Consider the following 27,536-nt stretch of genomic DNA (forward strand, 5'->3'; position numbering starts at 1 on the left):
ACTAGATTGTATCAGCTCATCTCAACAAGAACAAATTAAGTTGTTGAATTTCGTACAGATTCTTCATGATTTAATTACGTTCATAGAAACATGAAATTATTGTGTTCAAATTACAAGTTAGACTTTTTTAATGTAACAACCACCCAACTTACTTTTTTTGGTAAAAAACAGTAGAGGTGGCTGCTCGACTTGACTGAGATGGATGCCTTCCTGAAACCACGATCTAAAGAGCGCGAGTCTGAAACCCGTGCAGTGTCGTGGGATTTAACATTGATATATTATTGACTTACTTCACTTGAACATGATATAAACAATTTAATCTAGCCTCTCTGCATATCATGTAGTTTCTACACTATGTAGTTACACTTAACTTTAAAGCATGAGGCAATTGTGTTAAATACACGCAAGATGCTTACGTAAATCCAAGAGCTGGCCAATCCCTTTTTTTCAGTGTACTTACCTGGATGATTGAGCATGTATCAAGACAATGAGTCATTTACTTTAGTAAAACTGTGTAATGCAACAAGAAAAGAAAAAATATCCGAACTATAGCACCGACTTTTAAATAGCAATCAAGCCCAATAAACAGTTTCTTTTGTTAAAAGAGGGGCCTAATGTCCTCCACAGTTATGTGAGATGATAAAGCCATACAGAAAATGATTACTTCAAGATATAGCTGCTAAAAGTCGTTCTACTACCGAATTATGTGTATGTATCCTCTCCTGATTTATTTCCAAAGTTTACTCACTTGATTTGGATTACTGAATGGAACCTAATCATTTTATTAACCTATACACACAGAAATAGCCACACAAACTAAATTAGTTGGTCAAATTTTATTCAGACACTTGGTGAAATAATCACACAATGTGGTCCTTCTAATGACAGCAACATAATCTTGAGAGCTCACACACTTAAAGGATATCCCAAAGTCACACATTTTACAACAGCAACCTCATTTTATAAATGCAATACACTACAAAACAAGTGGAATAAAAGCAAAAACATTAATAATATGCTTTAGTGGAATTACTACAGTATCTTGAAATTTGCCGTTTCCGTTCGTGCTTTTATTTTGAAGGCAGCCCATTGAAACGGAAATCGTTGCGCTGGGTCACCTGGCTACCGTTTAGCGTTTACTTTCCGTTAGCAAAGTTGTAGATTGCAAGAAGTTTTTTGCGAGTATACATTTGAGCACACCAGAAGAAAGGGATTACACACATATAAAGCACGGTATGTACACCGAGTTGTTGTAAAGAAAACAAAAACAGGCTTGTAGGCTTGTGAAATGGGACGGTCTAGCCTCCCTCGCGCTGCCCAGGTTGCCTATCAACCGTTATACTAAAAGCGGGAAACGTTTCATACAGCTTTGTTTGACAGAAACGGAGTAGAACATATTTTGTTCATTTGTTTCTACATGAGCTTTGTGTGATGTGATAAGTATCTGAGGCTGAGACCACACGAGTGTAAAACATGATTGTTGGGCTTCATTTTTGTACTGAACAGTCATTTTAAGATTAGCTAGTAAATAACAATTAGCTCATGTTGTTCATGAGACTAAAGTCATCTTACTTTGGTAATGTAAATATAATATGGCCAATATGATAGTTATTATCTTAATCATTATTAGTTATCACAGCAGTGAGTTCGAACTCTGTGTCAAATACTGAGCTTCAGTAAAGATTCTATGGCGTTATTTTAGTGCCACTATGCTCAAATTCTTTTTACTTGCGCTCAGAATAGTGGCACAAAAATAACGCCATAAGATTCAAGTTACAATTATTTATATTTCCTATCTCCTTAAATCTTCACTCAAAGACAAGTATGTTTGACAGTGTGTATATAGATGTATCATATAGAAAAGACAAATATTGTTCGTTTAATATGCTGGCATTACTAAATTTGGCTCAATGCTTACATATATGTGTAAAAAGAAAATGTGCGAGCTGTGGTAACTGTGTCTGATAGAATGAAGAGTAGACTGATACATGAAATATTCCTTTATTGGGTGAGAAAATCAGACCATGTCATAACTGCTTTAAGTCATACAGAATAGATATCAGAGCCTTAAACAGGCTGACTTCTGCTAAATGGGTCAAACTGGGCAGAAAGTCTACAAACACATAACATCCTTATAGAATATGATGTAACACTATAGATCAACTTAGCTCAGAATATATAAAGCATATAAACAATTACAGCAATATGATGCAACAAACACAGCAGTGCTACTGATCCAAAATCCTCAAAGCTTCATAGAACTGAAACAAACATTTATTTTTAGCTCCATTCTGCTGCTGATACATACTTTAGGTTTCTGAACATTGAACTTGTTGCTGCCTTTCATAGTGTGTAACTTGAAGGCCCTGAGTACTTTCTCTCACACTGAAAACACTGGGATGATAACATTATTTGAACATTACCTAATAAGACTGATTCAGCACAGACAGTTATGTTAAACTTTCCTAGCAGTCCTTCACAAACAGGGAACAGTCTGTCTATTCTCTCCATCTGTCAGCTGCTGCTGGCTCTTCCTCCTCCTCTTCCTCACACACTGCTGAGTTTGTCCTGGTGGATCATCAGCGGTGCAAAGCCTCACAGATGATGTGCAGCAGTGGGTCCCTCAGTCTGTCCTCACTCTGGACACTTGCAGTTGTCACACATGGAAATGAAATGTGCGATAAGCTGCAGGATTCAGACACAAGTGTAACTTATAAACACACGTTCATACTTTTATTCCACAATCAGAGAGAAAGAAACAGAGAGAGTGCAGGACAGACAGACAGGTGACAGTCTCAGGTGTACACACTGCTACACAACAGCACCAGAGAAGGAGGATTTAGTGTTTGTGTTATTACGAGTGCTACACAAGAAGAGTTCCCAGATGGTACAGTGGACACATGTGTGACTGCTGTGATTAAAGCATCTTTCTTTCAGCTTAACGAGTGAACCGTCAGCTCGTTCAAACACACGTTAAAGTCCGTTTGGCTCGACACCACCGAACAGAGGCAGCAATATAACATAGCTAACATTAACAGTGCAGTGAATCCTGCTTGTTGCGATCATGTTTAGGGGGTAGGAGGATGTGTTCATGACTTATGGCAGTTTGCACCAGTCCAGGTCCATCTGTGTGGATTTCATCTTTCCAAGATTCTGAGGCCCAGTACAACTCATTAACCTGTTTTCTTTGTTTTCTTTATTTTTAACTTTCCAGCTTTCCATTGCCATCGAAGCGTTACACCCCTTCTCCTGCACCAGGGTACAAACAGAGCCCCCTACATGGTAGGCTCCCAGGGAGCTCTTTACTGATCGGACAGCAAGCTGCATGCTTGCGGCTGGCTCAGCTGAAAGCCCGCCTTGCGTTGACACAGATAAATAACGCCATTGCTATTGGTGGCCGAACCAATACACGCGCCCCATTTATATCTACAACACCCCCCTTTCCTGACAGCTGCAGCCATCAGTCTACTAAACCTTCTGAAGGTTGCTAACACCATGTCCCATCCCTTATATAACCCCTATGCCTCTGGGAAACAAAGTTCAGCCCAGGGGCGCTATGGACAGTCGAGTATGCAGGCAGAGAGAGACTCTCATAAGACACCTCCTCATCTTGGGCCTGGGTCCAGCTTTAGCTCTTCTGGAGTTTCATCTGCGTCTCCTGCAAAATCTGGAGGAACAATCCCATCACTGCTAACTATGCCAATGAGCTGCAGGCCAGAAGGGAGTAAGACTTCAATGGAAGAGGACATAAAGAAGTCCAAACCTGTGGGCTCTGCAGAGTCTACTTCAGAAACAGCTGTGAACATCCTTATGCAATTTGGACTTGAAAAAGAGGACCTGGAACATCCAATCTCATACTCTGAAGATCAGATCACTCCTGACAACCTGCCTTTTACCTTACAAGTGACAGAGGATATCCCAGTGCTGGCCCAGATGCAAGACTACACTGCCACTTCACCTAGGGTCTTTCCGCATACCTGCTCTCTATGTAACAAGGAATGTAATCAGATGAAGGTAAGTCGAAGATTGTTCGATGTTTTTGCTTTCAGTCAGTTTTTATTTATTTGAAACGCAATGTTTTTTGTTTTGTTTTGGGATTGTTTTTAATTATTTGACTTTGAATGCCATTATAGGATTTTGGTTTTGAAAAAGCTTCATGGATGCTACTTTAAAGTTTATTTGGTTTGTTTTATTCACTATTACTGCATAATGATGACTGTAGGAAGACTACCAACTTGGACTGCAAACATTTGGACACATTTTCCCATATTTCTGCAATTCAGTATTCTGTAACAGAACTTTTGAAGGATTACAGTCCAGACTAAACTTAACTATATGTCTACCAGATGTTGTAATTTAAAAAACTACTTCAAAGAGACCTTCAGAAACTTCAGTGGTCTGTACTTGCAATTGATAGATTTAATGTCTTTTGACTTGATGTAAACCCATGCGAAGACATTCAAGGCATTTGCTAACAATGGAGCCAAGGCCTCAGATGACGTGATGAGGAAGAATCTGCAAGCATGAAGAACCTGTGCATCAGAAAATGTTGGAAGAGGGCTGTTTTTTCATTTGTCTCTGTCCTTGGGCTACTGTTCCACAGTGCTCATTCAGCTTTGCTTTTCCTGGAACTGTTGCTGAATGTAAAAGTTCCCCTTTTTGTCTTTTGTCACTAGAGTGAACAATAGTGTGTTTGGTCCTTTATTTTATATCAGTAGGCACCTTGTTTTTGTGTTATACTAATTTTCTTTGCTCATACTTTAAGTTAGTGTTTGGTGGTGCATTTTGTCCTAATCCAAACTTGGCCTCTCCTGAGACGACCTTCTTGGAACCTTGGGAAATTTTGATGCCATAAGAAGAGCCTGAGTAGGGCTGGGTATCGTCACTGATTTCTAGAATCGATTCAATTCCGATTCACAAGGTCCCGAATCGATTCGATCCACGATTCGATTTAATTCGATTCGATTTAAATCTGGGAAATTTTGACAGTCAGAAATATTATAATTCAGATCAGTACATTTACATATTTTTGTATCAATCAAAAGGAAGCTGACACACGCAAGACTTTATCACAGGTGTAAGCGTCACAGCAGATGCTTTTGTGTCAAAGTAGCTGAAGATAAAACACAGAAAAACATGAAGGTGATTTTCCTGGCCTGGGATTTTATAAAAATGTTCTGCAGTACATCAAAAATGAAAGAAAACCATTAATCAACATATGAACATCACCTCTGACGTTACAGCGGTTTTATTAGAGACACAGTTAAGCGTTTTACATTTTGAATAATTTTAAAAAGTTTTAATTTGTTCAGTATTGAACAGCAGAAATGAGGTTTTCTTTTCGGAAGAATGTAAAAGGGAAAAAAACAGCGGCCGACAGCCTGTAAACAGCGGTAGACTTGTGCGTAACAAGCAAGCGAATAATGAAGAAAGGGAAACTGTTCTTGAAGTACAGAGAGAGGGAGAGAGAGCTGTGCATCGCGGTGGAAGCAAAACAGTAAAAGTCAGAGTGAATTCATGATGATGTTTATGTGAAGCGTTTGGATCTTCTTTTGCTGCTGGTTCGGTCAATATTGTTTGGAGAGAGATCAAACTAACAGCTTTAGAATCGGCTCATAAAGGGCGTGAACACACAGCGCGGACCCGCCGACAGATCAGAATCAGCGAGCTGTCGGCTTTCAGCCCCGACCGTGAGAAAGGCGACATCTCACTGATTCTGATCCGCGGGTCGCGCTGTGTGTTTAAGTCTATGTGCAGAAGCCGTGTTCCTGCTCTCATTTACTGTCTTAACTGTTTGGTGGTTCTTGAAATTTTGTGAGATGTCACCTGAGATTCTGGCATTTTGGGCAAAATAAATTTATATTAAAAAATCGATTCAGGATTTTAATGAATCGATTTTACGTTATCCAAGCCAGAATCAATTTTAATCGATGAATCGATTATAAAAACCCACCCCTAAGCCTGAGAGTCCAGAATCCAGAGCCTAAGATGACCCTTTTGTTTTGGTTGTTTGTAGTCAGATGTTTGACTTGTGTTTTCCATATATACTAAATAATTTCATCTTTAAAATTGTATCCCAGGAGAGGTATAATGTGTCATGCTTATTTGTTCCTGTTTTGTTTTTGGCCCATGAAGGTTTCTAAGTGCAATCCAGGCTCCTGGCTAATGTTATAATGCTTCTCTGTTCAGTGAAGGACTAACTGTTAATATTTTAAGATTTTTTTTAAGGCCACTGCAAAGTTTAGTGACCTTTTTATCAGCAAGTGATGTCAATGACAAACATTGCTCCTGATAATAATGAATCTGGTCTAAATGTTTGTTTTTTGTTGTGACCACTAGGATTGGGTCTCCCACCAGAATACCAGCCTTCACATCGAGAACTGCAAACTTCTGCGAAAGCAGTCAGTCTTTCTTCTCTGTACTTCGTGATTATGAACCGATATCTTTGGGGCAGCGCAACCATGGTTGTGCCGAAATGATGTCGGGGTTGTAATGCTAGGATAGCTTCCTAAGAACTGTTCATTTGTATTTTTTCATTTTTCTTTGTCATATTTGTTGCGTTCCTGTAAAGCACCTTGATGATTTATTGTTAAAAGGCTGAATACATTTCTAAGTTTTTGAATTAATGAACAATAATATATTTTTAAGGACATTCTACCTGGCAACATCTGACAAAAATGTACCTGTGTTTTTCCACAGATACCCAGAGTGGAACGGTGAAATAGCATCACCGCGAGGGTAAATATCTTCATTTGAAGTCATTTGGCGAATAAAAAAACATGCCAGCATTGGAGCCTTTCATTTTCTTTCATTTAACTGTGCTTTTCTTTTTAATGCACTTGTTAGTGCGTCAGGTGCCAAGCCCTCTCCCGCAACGTCTGCTGAGACTTCCCAGAAGAAAACCAGACATGAGAGTCGTTCCCGTTCCTGCAGCCCCCGCAGTCATCGTGACTCGGAGCAAAGCAGCGACAGGCGAAGAAGGCTTTCCCGCTCTCGCAGACCCCGCACTCATCGTGACTCGGAGCGTAGCAGGGACAGGCGAAGCAGCCATTCCCGCTCCGGCAGCCCACGTCGCCACCGTGACTTGCAGAATAGGAGGAACAGTCATTCCTGTTCTCAATCACGCAGCCGCCGAAGGGAGAGACACAGAAGCCAATCACGATCTCTGTACAGGTCCAGACGCAATCGCAGGTCTGTCCAACAAACATTTTGAGAACTAGGATCAATCAAGAAGATTTAGCTCTCCAGTGGATTGTTAAAGGGTGAAATATAACATATATATAAAAATATCAACTTGAAAAAACTTAATTGGTGGACAGCATTTACCTTTTGTATCCATGCTGGGTGTGTGCTTTGAGATGTTTCTGAGTTATTAAGTTCTTTGATCCATACTTTTTTCAGGTCCCGGTCTCATTCTGACTCCTCGTGGTATGACCGTCCTTCCTCTTCACGATATCGATCACGCTCAAGGTGCCGCGAGAGACGATCCTCACTGAGAAGAAGAGATGAGAAACGTTCATCACCGAGGAAAAGCTGGGAGAGGCGATCGTCGACTGAGAGGTCATCTCCGAGGCGAAAGAAGTCAAGCAGCTCAAAGATCTTGGCAAAGAAACTGCTGGAAACATCAGGTTTGAAAATTGCTTCATGTTTTATTTTTTTGTATGTACTCATTAGTTTTTCTAAGATCAAAGTTCTCCTCCCCCCTCACAACCTTAACTTTACTAATGTAAAGGATAAATAAAGACCAGTGCCACCAGAAATGTCAGCATAGTTTTTTCTACTATTATAAAACTTTCAGAAACGGTAGATGATTTTCGAGACTTGGCACCCACCAAAGTGTGAATCTCTTTTGCACCTGTGGTCTTTTAGCTCTCCAGTCCTTATCAAACCAGTCTGACCTGGAGACTGTCGTCAAAACTTTGGCTCCTGCCCTGCTGGCTGAGCTAGTCAAGATGAAGTCGTCCCCATCAACATCATCATCAACTACATTTCCTTTATTCCAAGACTCTGTGACTGCAGAGAAGATCTCAAAGGATCAGCCGGTCGCTGTTACCCACCCAACATTTTGGGAGCGGATACAAGAGCAACTGCGTCCAGAAAGAATCCGTAAGAAATCCCCAAAGATCTGTATGAAAGATTTCTCAATGTGAAGATATTTTCTATTTCATAATTATTTTTTGGTTTTTCTTTTGCTCTGCACTTCACAGGTTGTCTCAAGACAGTCAAACTTCCCAATTCAAAGGTAACATTAAAAAAACACTTCAATTATACCTGTAAGAAAAACATGCTTTATCAAAGTGGTTAAGTTTTGATCTGAAATAGTTCAGTTTGTTTTACAAGTTTGTAGTTGGGTTATATCTCATTGTCAGGTGACGCTCAAGTAGGTGTAAATGTAGAAAAATGTTAAAAATTCACTAGGGATGTCGCAATACCAGAGATTTTGTAGTCAGTATAGACACCAATAGAATTGCACCATTCTTGGTTACCAATTTAGTATTGTAATAAAACAATTATCTCATGTACTAACACATACTAAAACTCCTTTATTGAAAAGCTAGTTTAACATGTTCAAATTGTATGCACAGTCATCCAGGACATGGTGGTTTTGAGTGCTTAAAAAGGTTTTTCCTTCCCAAGTTTGACATGTGCAATAGTGCTGTTTACACATTGCCTTTTGGGAATCAGTTATCACTGTTTATGGATCCACCTTAAATGAAAAGTACTTTCATAGCTGACTCTTACTGCCTTTTTTGTCAGTGAGTCAAGGTAGAGCTGCACTACGTGAAACAAAGAAAGAAAAAAAGAAGTAAAGGAAAATTAGCATCAGAAACATTTTGTAATAGGTACCTGATTGTGTTCATAGTTGTAGACAGTGCTCAAAGTGAGGTTTATAAGTTAATGTTTGCATTTTTCAGATTTCTGTCTGGAATTTCTTCCATTGCAATTGTGAACTGATCCTGAAATTCTTTTCGTTTGCACAGCTTGTTTCGCTTGATTACAAGGTGCTGTTAATAAGCAACCTGCCAGAGTATCACGATGGCTGTTACGCAGAGGAGGACATCGCCGGTCTGCTCACTCGACACCGATTTGAGTATTACGACGACACGATCTACGTTATACCACAGGCACGCATGGTAAGCACCAGTTTGCATTGGGCTGGGTTATGACCTTCATTTTAATGGCGCTCTAAATCTCTTTTCTAAGACGACCTAACTAACATTTAGTTAGTTAATACATATTTTGTGAGTGCCTGTCTTCATGGTTATTCAGTAAAAATCAGTGTTTGGTTGTTTGTTTTTCCTTCAGGCTTTTGCCCTCATGCCGACAGCAGTGGCAGCTAAAAACATCGTGCTAGCATCAGAAAATCACGATTTTATTCTCAGTGGGTCTAAACTTCGACTGCAGGTTGAGAAGGGCAACATTTTAATGACGCCGGTAAGCACTGTGTGTAGATAATGCAATCTACTGTTGTGACAGATGTTATTACAATTATTTGAAAATATTTGTTTCTGCTTGTTTATTTAAAGTGTGATTATAAATGTAAAAAATATTTCTTTTTGTAGAAAAAAATACCTTTAAGCTGAAATAAATCGAACCGAATCCGAAGTGATGTAATGATTTTGAACTGTTTTTTTTCTTTCAGCTTGAGTTTTATAAGTCTCTGATGAAACGGCTATGCTATGTAAGTAACGCACATATCTCAGAAACAAAGACTGCACTCGAATACCTTTAGATTTATTGGTCAGAGTATAAAGTCATAACTGGAAGCACTCACATCCAAGTCAAAACACCTTGAAAAATGGGGACATACCCGTTTTTTCAGATATTCACACAGGGCTAGGAAAGGTTTGGAGAACTCTTTTCCTGGAATAAATGAAATCCTCATTTAAAAATGCATTTTGTATTTTTTTTAAACATTTGTTTAACGATTTGAAACTTGTGCAAAAAATTAGGAAATTGGGAACGAGCCAAATGCGTTTTCCACGGCACTGTGTGTACATTAGTTTAAATACTTTTTCAACCAGTGTTATCAAAAACAGCGAGAGCTGCAATTATAAATTGTTTGGAAAATGAAGATAGCTGCCAGGGTGCATACCTGCTGTGTGAATATAAGTGCAAACTTATGGCCTTGATCTTGGAGCTGTAGTATAAGAATGTTTGGAATGTCATACTGTTTGTGGGGTTGTTGTTTTTTCACGTTAACCCGGTTTTCTCGATGCAGCAAGTGACTGACAATGGAGCACGATTAATCTACATCAGGAACATCTCGCCAGGCGAGTCCCGGCATCTCAGAGAAGCTTTGAAAAAAATGGATTGTGTAAGAAACTACCTGCCTCTTCTCAACAAGGTATAAACACACTCATAAATGCCAACAAGTGCATGTGTTAGAAGTCTGTGAAAGGCTGTGTGAGATATGTGCTTGTGTAAGTGTAATCTTAACCATACAGAAAAATTGACAGATTAACCGCTTGCACACCAAACTAAAGGACGTGCACCAACCTTCATAAATCCATCCTTCAAAAGAGATAATGTGTCTAGATTTGGATGCTACTTATCTTGAGGAAAGCACAACTGCAAAACTATAGCGATAGTAAAGAGAGACTGCCGATAAGCTGCTCGCTGAGCAATTCTTCATATGCTCATGCGCACTAGTATTTATCACATTACAGCATTAGTGCAGGGGTCATGTTGAGCATGGCTCCAGTGCATCATTGAGCCAGGATTTCTGACTCTTGAATCCAGTGAACTCCACAATAAAGCTGTACTTAGTTCACTCTTTCCACGTGTGCTTAGCACTTGTTTTCTAACATTTACAATGTGAAGGTAAAATGTTCAGAATACATTTTCTTTCTTGTGTTTCAGGTGTTTATCGAATTTCAGTCTCTTCGTGATGCTGATCGCCTTGGCGTTTGGTACAGCCTTCTGAGCGTATGAAGGAAGTGGTGAAAGGCAAAGGCATGAGTGTAAGCCTCATTGGGATTTTCGGCTAATAAAAGGTAATGAGAGAGATGTAGAACGGGCGGAGGACTTGGCTGGAGCAGGAAAAGGCAAAAAGGAAACGCCAGTGCGCTTCCCCGCCCCCCGCGCAGGGCCGTGGCGGTGAGTTCGTGGGGGGTTCGAACTGGCGGAGTTATGTAGCAGGGTGCTCCGCCACATGTCATGTGCCAAACGGCCGGCCGAGTGAATGTTTAAAAAAAAGGACATTTATCATTTCCTTTTTGCCTTTTCCTGCTCCAGCCAAGTCCTCCACCCGCTCTACATCTCCCTTATTACCCTTTATTAGCCGAAAATCCCAATGAGGCTTACACTCATGCCTTTGCCTTTCACCACTTCCTTCATACGCTCTCTTTGCTTTTGGCCTTCCTCACTACACTAAGTAGGATTTTTTTAACGCTGTGTAGTGACTCTTGCTAAGTACATGTGAAGAGATGTTGAATAAAAAAACCTGAAAACAAAACATACTTTTCTTTTCTGTTTTATTGAAAGCACTTTCCAGAATTGTTTCCAATGAAGAAAGAAATAGGTAGGTTTGCATGTGTAATTAGTGTGTTATTGCAGAAGAAGCTTAATGTGTAGTTTGTAAAAACAATGGGGAAAAAAGGTGTCTGAAGAAGAAATGATAAATGTCCTTTTTTTTAAGCATTCACTCGGCCGGCCGTTTGGCACATGACATGTGGCGGAGCACCCTGCTACAGAACTCCGCCAGTTCGAACCCCCCACGAACTCACCGCCACGGCCCTGCGCGGGGGGCGGGGGAAGCGCACTGGCGTTTCCTTTTTGCCTTTTCCTGCTCCAGCCAAGTCCTCCGCCCGTTCTACATCTCTCTCATTACCTTTTATTAGCCGAAAATCCCAATGAGGCTTACACTCATGCCTTTGCCTTTCACCACTTCCTTCATACGCTCTCTTTGCTTTTGGCCTTCCTCACTACACTAAGTAGGATTTTTTTAACGCTGTGTAGTGACTCTTGCTAAGTACATGTGAAGAGATGTTGAATAAAAAAACCTGAAAACAAAACATACTTTTCTTTTCTGTTTTATTGAAAGCACTTTCCAGAATTGTTTCCAATGAAGAAAGAAATAGGTAGGTTTGCATGTGTAATTAGTGTGTTATTGCAGAAGAAGCTTAATGTGTAGTTTGTAAAAACAATGGGGAAAAAAGGTGTCTGAAGAAGAAATGATAAATGTCCTTTTTTTTAAGCATTCACTCGGCCGGCCGTTTGGCACATGACATGTGGCGGAGCACCCTGCTACAGAACTCCGCCAGTTCGAACCCCCCACGAACTCACCGCCACGGCCCTGCGCGGGGGGCGGGGGAAGCGCACTGGCGTTTCCTTTTTGCCTTTTCCTGCTCCAGCCAAGTCCTCCGCCCGTTCTACATCTCTCTCATTACCTTTTATTAGCCGAAAATCCCAATGAGGCTTACACTCATGCCTTTGCCTTTCACCACTTCCTTCATACGCTCTCTTTGCTTTTGGCCTTCCTCACTACACTAAGTAGGATTTTTTTAACGCTGTGTAGTGACTCTTGCTAAGTACATGTGAAGAGATGTTGAATAAAAAAACCTGAAAACAAAACATACTTTTCTTTTCTGTTTTATTGAAAGCACTTTCCAGAATTGTTTCCAATGAAGAAAGAAATAGGTAGGTTTGCATGTGTAATTAGTGTGTTATTGCAGAAGAAGCTTAATGTGTAGTTTGTAAAAACAATGGGGAAAAAAGGTGTCTGAAGAAGAAATGATAAATGTCCTTTTTTTTAAACATTCACTCGGCCGGTCGTTTGGCACATGACATGTGGCGGAGCACCCTGCTACAGAACTCCGCCAGTTCGAACCCCCCACGAACTCACCGCCACGGCCCTGCGCGGGGGGCGGGGGAAGCGCACTGGCGTTTCCTTTTTGCCTTTTCCTGCTCCAGCCAAGTCCTCCGCCCGTTCTACATCTCTCTCATTACCTTTTATTAGCCGAAAATCCCAATGAGGCTTACACTCATGCCTTTGCCTTTCACCACTTCCTTCATACGCTCTCTTTGCTTTTGGCCTTCCTCACTACACTAAGTAGGATTTTTTTTAACGCTGTGTAGTGACTCTTGCTAAGTACATGTGAAGAGATGTTGAATAAAAAAACCTGAAAACAAAACATACTTTTCTTTTCTGTTTTATTGAAAGCACTTTCCAGAATTGTTTCCAATGAAGAAAGAAATAGGTAGGTTTGCATGTGTAATTAGTGTGTTATTGCAGAAGAAGCTTAATGTGTAGTTTGTAAAAACAATGGGGAAAAAAGGTGTCTGAAGAAGAAATGATAAATGTCCTTTTTTTTAAGCATTCACTCGGCCGGCCGTTTGGCACATGACATGTGGCGGAGCACCCTGCTACAGAACTCCGCCAGTTCGAACCCCCCACGAACTCACCGCCACGGCCCTGCGCGGGGGGCGGGGGAAGCGCACTGGCGTTTCCTTTTTGCCTTTTCCTGCTCCAGCCAAGTCCTCCGCCCGTTCTACATCTCTCTCATTACCTTTTATTAGCCGAAAATCCCAATGAGGCTTACACTCATGCCTTTGCCTTTCACCACTTCCTTCATACGCTCTCTTTGCTTTTGGCCTTCCTCACTACACTAAGTAGGATTTTTTTAACGCTGTGTAGTGACTCTTGCTAAGTACATGTGAAGAGATGTTGAATAAAAAAACCTGAAAACAAAACATACTTTTCTTTTCTGTTTTATTGAAAGCACTTTCCAGAATTGTTTCCAATGAAGAAAGAAATAGGTAGGTTTGCATGTGTAATTAGTGTGTTATTGCAGAAGAAGCTTAATGTGTAGTTTGTAAAAACAATGGGGAAAAAAGGTGTCTGAAGAAGAAATGATAAATGTCCTTTTTTTTAAGCATTCACTCGGCCGGCCGTTTGGCACATGACATGTGGCGGAGCACCCTGCTACAGAACTCCGCCAGTTCGAACCCCCCACGAACTCACCGCCACCGCCCTGCGCGGGGGGCGGGGGAAGCGCACTGGCGTTTCCTTTTTGCCTTTTCCTGCTCCAGCCAAGTCCTCCGCCCGTTCTACATCTCTCTCATTACCTTTTATTAGCCGAAAATCCCAATGAGGCTTACACTCATGCCTTTGCCTTTCACCACTTCCTTCATACGCTCTCTTTGCTTTTGGCCTTCCTCACTACACTAAGTAGGATTTTTTTAACGCTGTGTAGTGACTCTTGCTAAGTACATGTGAAGAGATGTTGAATAAAAAAACCTGAAAACAAAACATACTTTTCTTTTCTGTTTTATTGAAAGCACTTTCCAGAATTGTTTCCAATGAAGAAAGAAATAGGTAGGTTTGCATGTGTAATTAGTGTGTTATTGCAGAAGAAGCTTAATGTGTAGTTTGTAAAAACAATGGGGAAAAAAGGTGTCTGAAGAAGAAATGATAAATGTCCTTTTTTTTAAGCATTCACTCGGCCGGCCGTTTGGCACATGACATGTGGCGGAGCACCCTGCTACAGAACTCCGCCAGTTCGAACCCCCCACGAACTCACCGCCACGGCCCTGCGCGGGGGGCGGGGGAAGCGCACTGGCGTTTCCTTTTTGCCTTTTCCTGCTCCAGCCAAGTCCTCCGCCCGTTCTACATCTCTCTCATTACCTTTTATTAGCCGAAAATCCCAATGAGGCTTACACTCATGCCTTTGCCTTTCACCACTTCCTTCATACGCTCTCTTTGCTTTTGGCCTTCCTCACTACACTAAGTAGGATTTTTTTAACGCTGTGTAGTGACTCTTGCTAAGTACATGTGAAGAGATGTTGAATAAAAAAACCTGAAAACAAAACATACTTTTCTTTTCTGTTTTATTGAAAGCACTTTCCAGAATTGTTTCCAATGAAGAAAGAAATAGGTAGGTTTGCATGTGTAATTAGTGTGTTATTGCAGAAGAAGCTTAATGTGTAGTTTGTAAAAACAATGGGGAAAAAAGGTGTCTGAAGAAGAAATGATAAATGTCCTTTTTTTTAAACATTCACTCGGCCGGTCGTTTGGCACATGACATGTGGCGGAGCACCCTGCTACAGAACTCCGCCAGTTCGAACCCCCCACGAACTCACCGCCACGGCCCTGCGCGGGGGGCGGGGGAAGCGCACTGGCGTTTCCTTTTTGCCTTTTCCTGCTCCAGCCAAGTCCTCCGCCCGTTCTACATCTCTCTCATTACCTTTTATTAGCCGAAAATCCCAATGAGGCTTACACTCATGCCTTTGCCTTTCACCACTTCCTTCATACGCTCTCTTTGCTTTTGGCCTTCCTCACTACACTAAGTAGGATTTTTTTTAACGCTGTGTAGTGACTCTTGCTAAGTACATGTGAAGAGATGTTGAATAAAAAAACCTGAAAACAAAACATACTTTTCTTTTCTGTTTTATTGAAAGCACTTTCCAGAATTGTTTCCAATGAAGAAAGAAATAGGTAGGTTTGCATGTGTAATTAGTGTGTTATTGCAGAAGAAGCTTAATGTGTAGTTTGTAAAAACAATGGGGAAAAAAGGTGTCTGAAGAAGAAATGATAAATGTCCTTTTTTTTAAGCATTCACTCGGCCGGCCGTTTGGCACATGACATGTGGCGGAGCACCCTGCTACAGAACTCCGCCAGTTCGAACCCCCCACGAACTCACCGCCACGGCCCTGCGCGGGGGGCGGGGGAAGCGCACTGGCGTTTCCTTTTTGCCTTTTCCTGCTCCAGCCAAGTCCTCCGCCCGTTCTACATCTCTCTCATTACCTTTTATTAGCCGAAAATCCCAATGAGGCTTACACTCATGCCTTTGCCTTTCACCACTTCCTTCATACGCTCTCTTTGCTTTTGGCCTTCCTCACTACACTAAGTAGGATTTTTTTAACGCTGTGTAGTGACTCTTGCTAAGTACATGTGAAGAGATGTTGAATAAAAAAACCTGAAAACAAAACATACTTTTCTTTTCTGTTTTATTGAAAGCACTTTCCAGAATTGTTTCCAATGAAGAAAGAAATAGGTAGGTTTGCATGTGTAATTAGTGTGTTATTGCAGAAGAAGCTTAATGTGTAGTTTGTAAAAACAATGGGGAAAAAAGGTGTCTGAAGAAGAAATGATAAATGTCCTTTTTTTTAAACATTCACTCGGCCGGCCGTTTGGCACATGACATGTGGCGGAGCACCCTGCTACAGAACTCCGCCAGTTCGAACCCCCCACGAACTCACCGCCACGGCCCTGCGCGGGGGGCGGGGGAAGCGCACTGGCGTTTCCTTTTTGCCTTTTCCTGCTCCAGCCAAGTCCTCCGCCCGTTCTACATCTCTCTCATTACCTTTTATTAGCCGAAAATCCCAATGAGGCTTACACTCATGCCTTTGCCTTTCACCACTTCCTTCATACGCTCTCTTTGCTTTTGGCCTTCCTCACTACACTAAGTAGGATTTTTTTAACGCTGTGTAGTGACTCTTGCTAAGTACATGTGAAGAGATGTTGAATAAAAAAACCTGAAAACAAAACATACTTTTCTTTTCTGTTTTATTGAAAGCACTTTCCAGAATTGTTTCCAATGAAGAAAGAAATAGGTAGGTTTGCATGTGTAATTAGTGTGTTATTGCAGAAGAAGCTTAATGTGTAGTTTGTAAAAACAATGGGGAAAAAAGGTGTCTGAAGAAGAAATGATAAATGTCCTTTTTTTTAAACATTCACTCGGCCGGTCGTTTGGCACATGACATGTGGCGGAGCACCCTGCTACAGAACTCCGCCAGTTCGAACCCCCCACGAACTCACCGCCACGGCCCTGCGCGGGGGGCGGGGGAAGCGCACTGGCGTTTCCTTTTTGCCTTTTCCTGCTCCAGCCAAGTCCTCCGCCCGTTCTACATCTCTCTCATTACCTTTTATTAGCCGAAAATCCCAATGAGGCTTACACTCATGCCTTTGCCTTTCACCACTTCCTTCATACGCTCTCTTTGCTTTTGGCCTTCCTCACTACACTAAGTAGGATTTTTTTAACGCTGTGTAGTGACTCTTGCTAAGTACATGTGAAGAGATGTTGAATAAAAAAACCTGAAAACAAAACATACTTTTCTTTTCTGTTTTATTGAAAGCACTTTCCAGAATTGTTTCCAATGAAGAAAGAAATAGGTAGGTTTGCATGTGTAATTAGTGTGTTATTGCAGAAGAAGCTTAATGTGTAGTTTGTAAAAACAATGGGGAAAAAAGGTGTCTGAAGAAGAAATGATAAATGTCCTTTTTTTTAAACATTCACTCGGCCGGTCGTTTGGCACATGACATGTGGCGGAGCACCCTGCTACAGAACTCCGCCAGTTCGAACCCCCCACGAACTCACCGCCACGGCCCTGCGCGGGGGGCGGGGGAAGCGCACTGGCGTTTCCTTTTTGCCTTTTCCTGCTCCAGCCAAGTCCTCCGCCCGTTCTACATCTCTCTCATTACCTTTTATTAGCCGAAAATCCCAATGAGGCTTACACTCATGCCTTTGCCTTTCACCACTTCCTTCATACGCTCTCTTTGCTTTTGGCCTTCCTCACTACACTAAGTAGGATTTTTTTAACGCTGTGTAGTGACTCTTGCTAAGTACATGTGAAGAGATGTTGAATAAAAAAACCTGAAAACAAAACATACTTTTCTTTTCTGTTTTATTGAAAGCACTTTCCAGAATTGTTTCCAATGAAGAAAGAAATAGGTAGGTTTGCATGTGTAATTAGTGTGTTATTGCAGAAGAAGCTTAATGTGTAGTTTGTAAAAACAATGGGGAAAAAAGGTGTCTGAAGAAGAAATGATAAATGTCCTTTTTTTTAAGCATTCACTCGGCCGGCCGTTTGGCACATGACATGTGGCGGAGCACCCTGCTACAGAACTCCGCCAGTTCGAACCCCCCACGAACTCACCGCCACGGCCCTGCGCGGGGGGCGGGGGAAGCGCACTGGCGTTTCCTTTTTGCCTTTTCCTGCTCCAGCCAAGTCCTCCGCCCGTTCTACATCTCTCTCATTACCTTTTATTAGCCGAAAATCCCAATGAGGCTTACACTCATGCCTTTGCCTTTCACCACTTCCTTCATACGCTCTCTTTGCTTTTGGCCTTCCTCACTACACTAAGTAGGATTTTTTTAACGCTGTGTAGTGACTCTTGCTAAGTACATGTGAAGAGATGTTGAATAAAAAAACCTGAAAACAAAACATACTTTTCTTTTCTGTTTTATTGAAAGCACTTTCCAGAATTGTTTCCAATGAAGAAAGAAATAGGTAGGTTTGCATGTGTAATTAGTGTGTTATTGCAGAAGAAGCTTAATGTGTAGTTTGTAAAAACAATGGGGAAAAAAGGTGTCTGAAGAAGAAATGATAAATGTCCTTTTTTTTAAACATTCACTCGGCCGGCCGTTTGGCACATGACATGTGGCGGAGCACCCTGCTACAGAACTCCGCCAGTTCGAACCCCCCACGAACTCACCGCCACGGCCCTGCGCGGGGGGCGGGGGAAGCGCACTGGCGTTTCCTTTTTGCCTTTTCCTGCTCCAGCCAAGTCCTCCGCCCGTTCTACATCTCTCTCATTACCTTTTATTAGCCGAAAATCCCAATGAGGCTTACACTCATGCCTTTGCCTTTCACCACTTCCTTCATACGCTCTCTTTGCTTTTGGCCTTCCTCACTACACTAAGTAGGATTTTTTTAACGCTGTGTAGTGACTCTTGCTAAGTACATGTGAAGAGATGTTGAATAAAAAAACCTGAAAACAAAACATACTTTTCTTTTCTGTTTTATTGAAAGCACTTTCCAGAATTGTTTCCAATGAAGAAAGAAATAGGTAGGTTTGCATGTGTAATTAGTGTGTTATTGCAGAAGAAGCTTAATGTGTAGTTTGTAAAAACAATGGGGAAAAAAGGTGTCTGAAGAAGAAATGATAAATGTCCTTTTTTTTAAACATTCACTCGGCCGGTCGTTTGGCACATGACATGTGGCGGAGCACCCTGCTACAGAACTCCGCCAGTTCGAACCCCCCACGAACTCACCGCCACGGCCCTGCGCGGGGGGCGGGGGAAGCGCACTGGCGTTTCCTTTTTGCCTTTTCCTGCTCCAGCCAAGTCCTCCGCCCGTTCTACATCTCTCTCATTACCTTTTATTAGCCGAAAATCCCAATGAGGCTTACACTCATGCCTTTGCCTTTCACCACTTCCTTCATACGCTCTCTTTGCTTTTGGCCTTCCTCACTACACTAAGTAGGATTTTTTTAACGCTGTGTAGTGACTCTTGCTAAGTACATGTGAAGAGATGTTGAATAAAAAAACCTGAAAACAAAACATACTTTTCTTTTCTGTTTTATTGAAAGCACTTTCCAGAATTGTTTCCAATGAAGAAAGAAATAGGTAGGTTTGCATGTGTAATTAGTGTGTTATTGCAGAAGAAGCTTAATGTGTAGTTTGTAAAAACAATGGGGAAAAAAGGTGTCTGAAGAAGAAATGATAAATGTCCTTTTTTTTAAACATTCACTCGGCCGGTCGTTTGGCACATGACATGTGGCGGAGCACCCTGCTACAGAACTCCGCCAGTTCGAACCCCCCACGAACTCACCGCCACGGCCCTGCGCGGGGGGCGGGGGAAGCGCACTGGCGTTTCCTTTTTGCCTTTTCCTGCTCCAGCCAAGTCCTCCGCCCGTTCTACATCTCTCTCATTACCTTTTATTAGCCGAAAATCCCAATGAGGCTTACACTCATGCCTTTGCCTTTCACCACTTCCTTCATACGCTCTCTTTGCTTTTGGCCTTCCTCACTACACTAAGTAGGATTTTTTTAACGCTGTGTAGTGACTCTTGCTAAGTACATGTGAAGAGATGTTGAATAAAAAAACCTGAAAACAAAACATACTTTTCTTTTCTGTTTTATTGAAAGCACTTTCCAGAATTGTTTCCAATGAAGAAAGAAATAGGTAGGTTTGCATGTGTAATTAGTGTGTTATTGCAGAAGAAGCTTAATGTGTAGTTTGTAAAAACAATGGGGAAAAAAGGTGTCTGAAGAAGAAATGATAAATGTCCTTTTTTTTAAACATTCACTCGGCCGGCCGTTTGGCACATGACATGTGGCGGAGCACCCTGCTACAGAACTCCGCCAGTTCGAACCCCCCACGAACTCACCGCCACGGCCCTGCGCGGGGGGCGGGGGAAGCGCACTGGCGTTTCCTTTTTGCCTTTTCCTGCTCCAGCCAAGTCCTCCGCCCGTTCTACATCTCTCTCATTACCTTTTATTAGCCGAAAATCCCAATGAGGCTTACACTCATGCCTTTGCCTTTCACCACTTCCTTCATACGCTCTCTTTGCTTTTGGCCTTCCTCACTACACTAAGTAGGATTTTTTTAACGCTGTGTAGTGACTCTTGCTAAGTACATGTGAAGAGATGTTGAATAAAAAAACCTGAAAACAAAACATACTTTTCTTTTCTGTTTTATTGAAAGCACTTTCCAGAATTGTTTCCAATGAAGAAAGAAATAGGTAGGTTTGCATGTGTAATTAGTGTGTTATTGCAGAAGAAGCTTAATGTGTAGTTTGTAAAAACAATGGGGAAAAAAGGTGTCTGAAGAAGAAATGATAAATGTCCTTTTTTTTAAACATTCACTCGGCCGGTCGTTTGGCACATGACATGTGGCGGAGCACCCTGCTACAGAACTCCGCCAGTTCGAACCCCCCACGAACTCACCGCCACGGCCCTGCGCGGGGGGCGGGGGAAGCGCACTGGCGTTTCCTTTTTGCCTTTTCCTGCTCCAGCCAAGTCCTCCGCCCGTTCTACATCTCTCTCATTACCTTTTATTAGCCGAAAATCCCAATGAGGCTTACACTCATGCCTTTGCCTTTCACCACTTCCTTCATACGCTCTCTTTGCTTTTGGCCTTCCTCACTACACTAAGTAGGATTTTTTTAACGCTGTGTAGTGACTCTTGCTAAGTACATGTGAAGAGATGTTGAATAAAAAAACCTGAAAACAAAACATACTTTTCTTTTCTGTTTTATTGAAAGCACTTTCCAGAATTGTTTCCAATGAAGAAAGAAATAGGTAGGTTTGCATGTGTAATTAGTGTGTTATTGCAGAAGAAGCTTAATGTGTAGTTTGTAAAAACAATGGGGAAAAAAGGTGTCTGAAGAAGAAATGATAAATGTCCTTTTTTTTAAACATTCACTCGGCCGGCCGTTTGGCACATGACATGTGGCGGAGCACCCTGCTACAGAACTCCGCCAGTTCGAACCCCCCACGAACTCACCGCCACGGCCCTGCGCGGGGGGCGGGGGAAGCGCACTGGCGTTTCCTTTTTGCCTTTTCCTGCTCCAGCCAAGTCCTCCGCCCGTTCTACATCTCTCTCATTACCTTTTATTAGCCGAAAATCCCAATGAGGCTTACACTCATGCCTTTGCCTTTCACCACTTCCTTCATACGCTCTCTTTGCTTTTGGCCTTCCTCACTACACTAAGTAGGATTTTTTTAACGCTGTGTAGTGACTCTTGCTAAGTACATGTGAAGAGATGTTGAATAAAAAAACCTGAAAACAAAACATACTTTTCTTTTCTGTTTTATTGAAAGCACTTTCCAGAATTGTTTCCAATGAAGAAAGAAATAGGTAGGTTTGCATGTGTAATTAGTGTGTTATTGCAGAAGAAGCTTAATGTGTAGTTTGTAAAAACAATGGGGAAAAAAGGTGTCTGAAGAAGAAATGATAAATGTCCTTTTTTTTAAGCATTCACTCGGCCGGCCGTTTGGCACATGACATGTGGCGGAGCACCCTGCTACAGAACTCCGCCAGTTCGAACCCCCCACGAACTCACCGCCACGGCCCTGCGCGGGGGGCGGGGGAAGCGCACTGGCGTTTCCTTTTTGCCTTTTCCTGCTCCAGCCAAGTCCTCCGCCCGTTCTACATCTCTCTCATTACCTTTTATTAGCCGAAAATCCCAATGAGGCTTACACTCATGCCTTTGCCTTTCACCACTTCCTTCATACGCTCTCTTTGCTTTTGGCCTTCCTCACTACACTAAGTAGGATTTTTTTAACGCTGTGTAGTGACTCTTGCTAAGTACATGTGAAGAGATGTTGAATAAAAAAACCTGAAAACAAAACATACTTTTCTTTTCTGTTTTATTGAAAGCACTTTCCAGAATTGTTTCCAATGAAGAAAGAAATAGGTAGGTTTGCATGTGTAATTAGTGTGTTATTGCAGAAGAAGCTTAATGTGTAGTTTGTAAAAACAATGGGGAAAAAAGGTGTCTGAAGAAGAAATGATAAATGTCCTTTTTTTTAAACATTCACTCGGCCGGTCGTTTGGCACATGACATGTGGCGGAGCACCCTGCTACAGAACTCCGCCAGTTCGAACCCCCCACGAACTCACCGCCACGGCCCTGCGCGGGGGGCGGGGGAAGCGCACTGGCGTTTCCTTTTTGCCTTTTCCTGCTCCAGCCAAGTCCTCCGCCCGTTCTACATCTCTCTCATTACCTTTTATTAGCCGAAAATCCCAATGAGGCTTACACTCATGCCTTTGCCTTTCACCACTTCCTTCATACGCTCTCTTTGCTTTTGGCCTTCCTCACTACACTAAGTAGGATTTTTTTAACGCTGTGTAGTGACTCTTGCTAAGTACATGTGAAGAGATGTTGAATAAAAAAACCTGAAAACAAAACATACTTTTCTTTTCTGTTTTATTGAAAGCACTTTCCAGAATTGTTTCCAATGAAGAAAGAAATAGGTAGGTTTGCATGTGTAATTAGTGTGTTATTGCAGAAGAAGCTTAATGTGTAGTTTGTAAAAACAATGGGGAAAAAAGGTGTCTGAAGAAGAAATGATAAATGTCCTTTTTTTTAAGCATTCACTCGGCCGGCCGTTTGGCACATGACATGTGGCGGAGCACCCTGCTACAGAACTCCGCCAGTTCGAACCCCCCACGAACTCACCGCCACGGCCCTGCGCGGGGGGCGGGGGAAGCGCACTGGCGTTTCCTTTTTGCCTTTTCCTGCTCCAGCCAAGTCCTCCGCCCGTTCTACATCTCTCTCATTACCTTTTATTAGCCGAAAATCCCAATGAGGCTTACACTCATGCCTTTGCCTTTCACCACTTCCTTCATACGCTCTCTTTGCTTTTGGCCTTCCTCACTACACTAAGTAGGATTTTTTTAACGCTGTGTAGTGACTCTTGCTAAGTACATGTGAAGAGATGTTGAATAAAAAAACCTGAAAACAAAACATACTTTTCTTTTCTGTTTTATTGAAAGCACTTTCCAGAATTGTTTCCAATGAAGAAAGAAATAGGTAGGTTTGCATGTGTAATTAGTGTGTTATTGCAGAAGAAGCTTAATGTGTAGTTTGTAAAAACAATGGGGAAAAAAGGTGTCTGAAGAAGAAATGATAAATGTCCTTTTTTTTTAAGCATTCACTCGGCCGGCCGTTTGGCACATGACATGTGGCGGAGCACCCTGCTACAGAACTCCGCCAGTTCGAACCCCCCACGAACTCACCGCCACGGCCCTGCGCGGGGGGCGGGGAAGCGCACTGGCGTTTCCTTTTTGCCTTTTCCTGCTCCAGCCAAGTCCTCCGCCCGTTCTACATCTCTCTCATTACCTTTTATTAGCCGAAAATCCCAATGAGGCTTACACTCATGCCTTTGCCTTTCACCACTTCCTTCATACGCTCTCTTTGCTTTTGGCCTTCCTCACTACACTAAGTAGGATTTTTTTAACGCTGTGTAGTGACTCTTGCTAAGTACATGTGAAGAGATGTTGAATAAAAAAACCTGAAAACAAAACATACTTTTCTTTTCTGTTTTATTGAAAGCACTTTCCAGAATTGTTTCCAATGAAGAAAGAAATAGGTAGGTTTGCATGTGTAATTAGTGTGTTATTGCAGAAGAAGCTTAATGTGTAGTTTGTAAAAACAATGGGGAAAAAAGGTGTCTGAAGAAGAAATGATAAATGTCCTTTTTTTTAAACATTCACTCGGCCGGCCGTTTGGCACATGACATGTGGCGGAGCACCCTGCTACAGAACTCCGCCAGTTCGAACCCCCCACGAACTCACCGCCATGGCCCTGCGCGGGGGGCGGGGGAAGCGCACTGGCGTTTCCTTTTTGCCTTTTCCTGCTCCAGCCAAGTCCTCCGCCCGTTCTACATCTCTCTCATTACCTTTTATTAGCCGAAAATCCCAATGAGGCTTACACTCATGCCTTTGCCTTTCACCACTTCCTTCATACGCTCTCTTTGCTTTTGGCCTTCCTCACTACACTAAGTAGGATTTTTTTAACGCTGTGTAGTGACTCTTGCTAAGTACATGTGAAGAGATGTTGAATAAAAAAACCTGAAAACAAAACATACTTTTCTTTTCTGTTTTATTGAAAGCACTTTCCAGAATTGTTTCCAATGAAGAAAGAAATAGGTAGGTTTGCATGTGTAATTAGTGTGTTATTGCAGAAGAAGCTTAATGTGTAGTTTGTAAAAACAATGGGGAAAAAAGGTGTCTGAAGAAGAAATGATAAATGTCCTTTTTTTTAAACATTCACTCGGCCGGCCGTTTGGCACATGACATGTGGCGGAGCACCCTGCTACAGAACTCCGCCAGTTCGAACCCCCCACGAACTCACCGCCACGGCCCTGCGCGGGGGGCGGGGGAAGCGCACTGGCGTTTCCTTTTTGCCTTTTCCTGCTCCAGCCAAGTCCTCCGCCCGTTCTACATCTCTCTCATTACCTTTTATTAGCCGAAAATCCCAATGAGGCTTACACTCATGCCTTTGCCTTTCACCACTTCCTTCATACGCTCTCTTTGCTTTTGGCCTTCCTCACTACACTAAGTAGGATTTTTTTAACGCTGTGTAGTGACTCTTGCTAAGTACATGTGAAGAGATGTTGAATAAAAAAACCTGAAAACAAAACATACTTTTCTTTTCTGTTTTATTGAAAGCACTTTCCAGAATTGTTTCCAATGAAGAAAGAAATAGGTAGGTTTGCATGTGTAATTAGTGTGTTATTGCAGAAGAAGCTTAATGTGTAGTTTGTAAAAACAATGGGGAAAAAAGGTGTCTGAAGAAGAAATGATAAATGTCCTTTTTTTTAAACATTCACTCGGCCGGCCGTTTGGCACATGACATGTGGCGGAGCACCCTGCTACAGAACTCCGCCAGTTCGAACCCCCCACGAACTCACCGCCACGGCCCTGCGCGGGGGGCGGGGGAAGCGCACTGGCGTTTCCTTTTTGCCTTTTCCTGCTCCAGCCAAGTCCTCCGCCCGTTCTACATCTCTCTCATTACCTTTTATTAGCCGAAAATCCCAATGAGGCTTACACTCATGCCTTTGCCTTTCACCACTTCCTTCATACGCTCTCTTTGCTTTTGGCCTTCCTCACTACACTAAGTAGGATTTTTTTAACGCTGTGTAGTGACTCTTGCTAAGTACATGTGAAGAGATGTTGAATAAAAAAACCTGAAAACAAAACATACTTTTCTTTTCTGTTTTATTGAAAGCACTTTCCAGAATTGTTTCCAATGAAGAAAGAAATAGGTAGGTTTGCATGTGTAATTAGTGTGTTATTGCAGAAGAAGCTTAATGTGTAGTTTGTAAAAACAATGGGGAAAAAAGGTGTCTGAAGAAGAAATGATAAATGTCCTTTTTTTTAAGCATTCACTCGGCCGGCCGTTTGGCACATGACATGTGGCGGAGCACCCTGCTACAGAACTCCGCCAGTTCGAACCCCCCACGAACTCACCGCCACGGCCCTGCGCGGGGGGCGGGGGAAGCGCACTGGCGTTTCCTTTTTGCCTTTTCCTGCTCCAGCCAAGTCCTCCGCCCGTTCTACATCTCTCTCATTACCTTTTATTAGCCGAAAATCCCAATGAGGCTTACACTCATGCCTTTGCCTTTCACCACTTCCTTCATACGCTCTCTTTGCTTTTGGCCTTCCTCACTACACTAAGTAGGATTTTTTTAACGCTGTGTAGTGACTCTTGCTAAGTACATGTGAAGAGATGTTGAATAAAAAAACCTGAAAACAAAACATACTTTTCTTTTCTGTTTTATTGAAAGCACTTTCCAGAATTGTTTCCAATGAAGAAAGAAATAGGTAGGTTTGCATGTGTAATTAGTGTGTTATTGCAGAAGAAGCTTAATGTGTAGTTTGTAAAAACAATGGGGAAAAAAGGTGTCTGAAGAAGAAATGATAAATGTCCTTTTTTTTAAACATTCACTCGGCCGGTCGTTTGGCACATGACATGTGGCGGAGCACCCTGCTACAGAACTCCGCCAGTTCGAACCCCCCACGAACTCACCGCCACGGCCCTGCGCGGGGGGCGGGGGAAGCGCACTGGCGTTTCCTTTTTGCCTTTTCCTGCTCCAGCCAAGTCCTCCGCCCGTTCTACATCTCTCTCATTACCTTTTATTAGCCGAAAATCCCAATGAGGCTTACACTCATGCCTTTGCCTTTCACCACTTCCTTCATACGCTCTCTTTGCTTTTGGCCTTCCTCACTACACTAAGTAGGATTTTTTTAACGCTGTGTAGTGACTCTTGCTAAGTACATGTGAAGAGATGTTGAATAAAAAAACCTGAAAACAAAACATACTTTTCTTTTCTGTTTTATTGAAAGCACTTTCCAGAATTGTTTCCAATGAAGAAAGAAATAGGTAGGTTTGCATGTGTAATTAGTGTGTTATTGCAGAAGAAGCTTAATGTGTAGTTTGTAAAAACAATGGGGAAAAAAGGTGTCTGAAGAAGAAATGATAAATGTCCTTTTTTTTAAGCATTCACTCGGCCGGCCGTTTGGCACATGACATGTGGCGGAGCACCCTGCTACAGAACTCCGCCAGTTCGAACCCCCCACGAACTCACCGCCACGGCCCTGCGCGGGGGGCGGGGGAAGCGCACTGGCGTTTCCTTTTTGCCTTTTCCTGCTCCAGCCAAGTCCTCCGCCCGTTCTACATCTCTCTCATTACCTTTTATTAGCCGAAAATCCCAATGAGGCTTACACTCATGCCTTTGCCTTTCACCACTTCCTTCATACGCTCTCTTTGCTTTTGGCCTTCCTCACTACACTAAGTAGGATTTTTTTAACGCTGTGTAGTGACTCTTGCTAAGTACATGTGAAGAGATGTTGAATAAAAAAACCTGAAAACAAAACATACTTTTCTTTTCTGTTTTATTGAAAGCACTTTCCAGAATTGTTTCCAATGAAGAAAGAAATAGGTAGGTTTGCATGTGTAATTAGTGTGTTATTGCAGAAGAAGCTTAATGTGTAGTTTGTAAAAACAATGGGGAAAAAAGGTGTCTGAAGAAGAAATGATAAATGTCCTTTTTTTTTAAGCATTCACTCGGCCGGCCGTTTGGCACATGACATGTGGCGGAGCACCCTGCTACAGAACTCCGCCAGTTCGAACCCCCCACGAACTCACCGCCACGGCCCTGCGCGGGGGGCGGGGAAGCGCACTGGCGTTTCCTTTTTGCCTTTTCCTGCTCCAGCCAAGTCCTCCGCCCGTTCTACATCTCTCTCATTACCTTTTATTAGCCGAAAATCCCAATGAGGCTTACACTCATGCCTTTGCCT

At 42.3% G+C, this 27,536-nt stretch overlaps 1 protein-coding gene across 3 annotated transcripts; it reads left to right on the plus strand.

Annotated features, from left to right (window-relative positions):
• The first annotated feature begins 1,095 nt into the window (after window positions 1-1,095).
• LOC308398483 (uncharacterized protein) lies at window positions 1,096-10,953 on the plus strand. 3 transcript variants are annotated; one of them, XM_080885145.1, is made up of 13 exons: window positions 1,096-1,233; window positions 3,215-4,014; window positions 6,340-6,401; window positions 6,700-6,738; window positions 6,847-7,191; window positions 7,402-7,628; window positions 7,870-8,106; window positions 8,208-8,242; window positions 8,982-9,134; window positions 9,307-9,435; window positions 9,644-9,682; window positions 10,223-10,348; window positions 10,864-10,953. In XM_080885145.1, the coding sequence occupies exons 2-13, from the start codon at window positions 3,496-3,498 to the stop codon at window positions 10,933-10,935; spliced, it is 1,983 nt and encodes a 660-aa protein (XP_080741271.1). In that variant the 5' UTR covers window positions 1,096-1,233; window positions 3,215-3,495; the 3' UTR covers window positions 10,936-10,953. The 3 variants fall into 3 exon arrangements, with proteins under 3 accessions (XP_080741271.1, XP_080741272.1, XP_080741273.1); XM_080885146.1 differs by having other exon boundaries at window positions 8,005-8,106; XM_080885147.1 differs by lacking the exon at window positions 10,864-10,953 and having other exon boundaries at window positions 10,227-10,345.
• The last annotated feature ends 16,583 nt before the right edge of the window (window positions 10,954-27,536 follow it).

Source organism: Rhamphochromis sp. 'chilingali' (genome assembly GCF_963969265.1).
Source record: "Rhamphochromis sp. 'chilingali' genome assembly, chromosome: 6".
NCBI classification, from domain to species: domain Eukaryota; kingdom Metazoa; phylum Chordata; class Actinopteri; order Cichliformes; family Cichlidae; genus Rhamphochromis; species Rhamphochromis sp. 'chilingali'.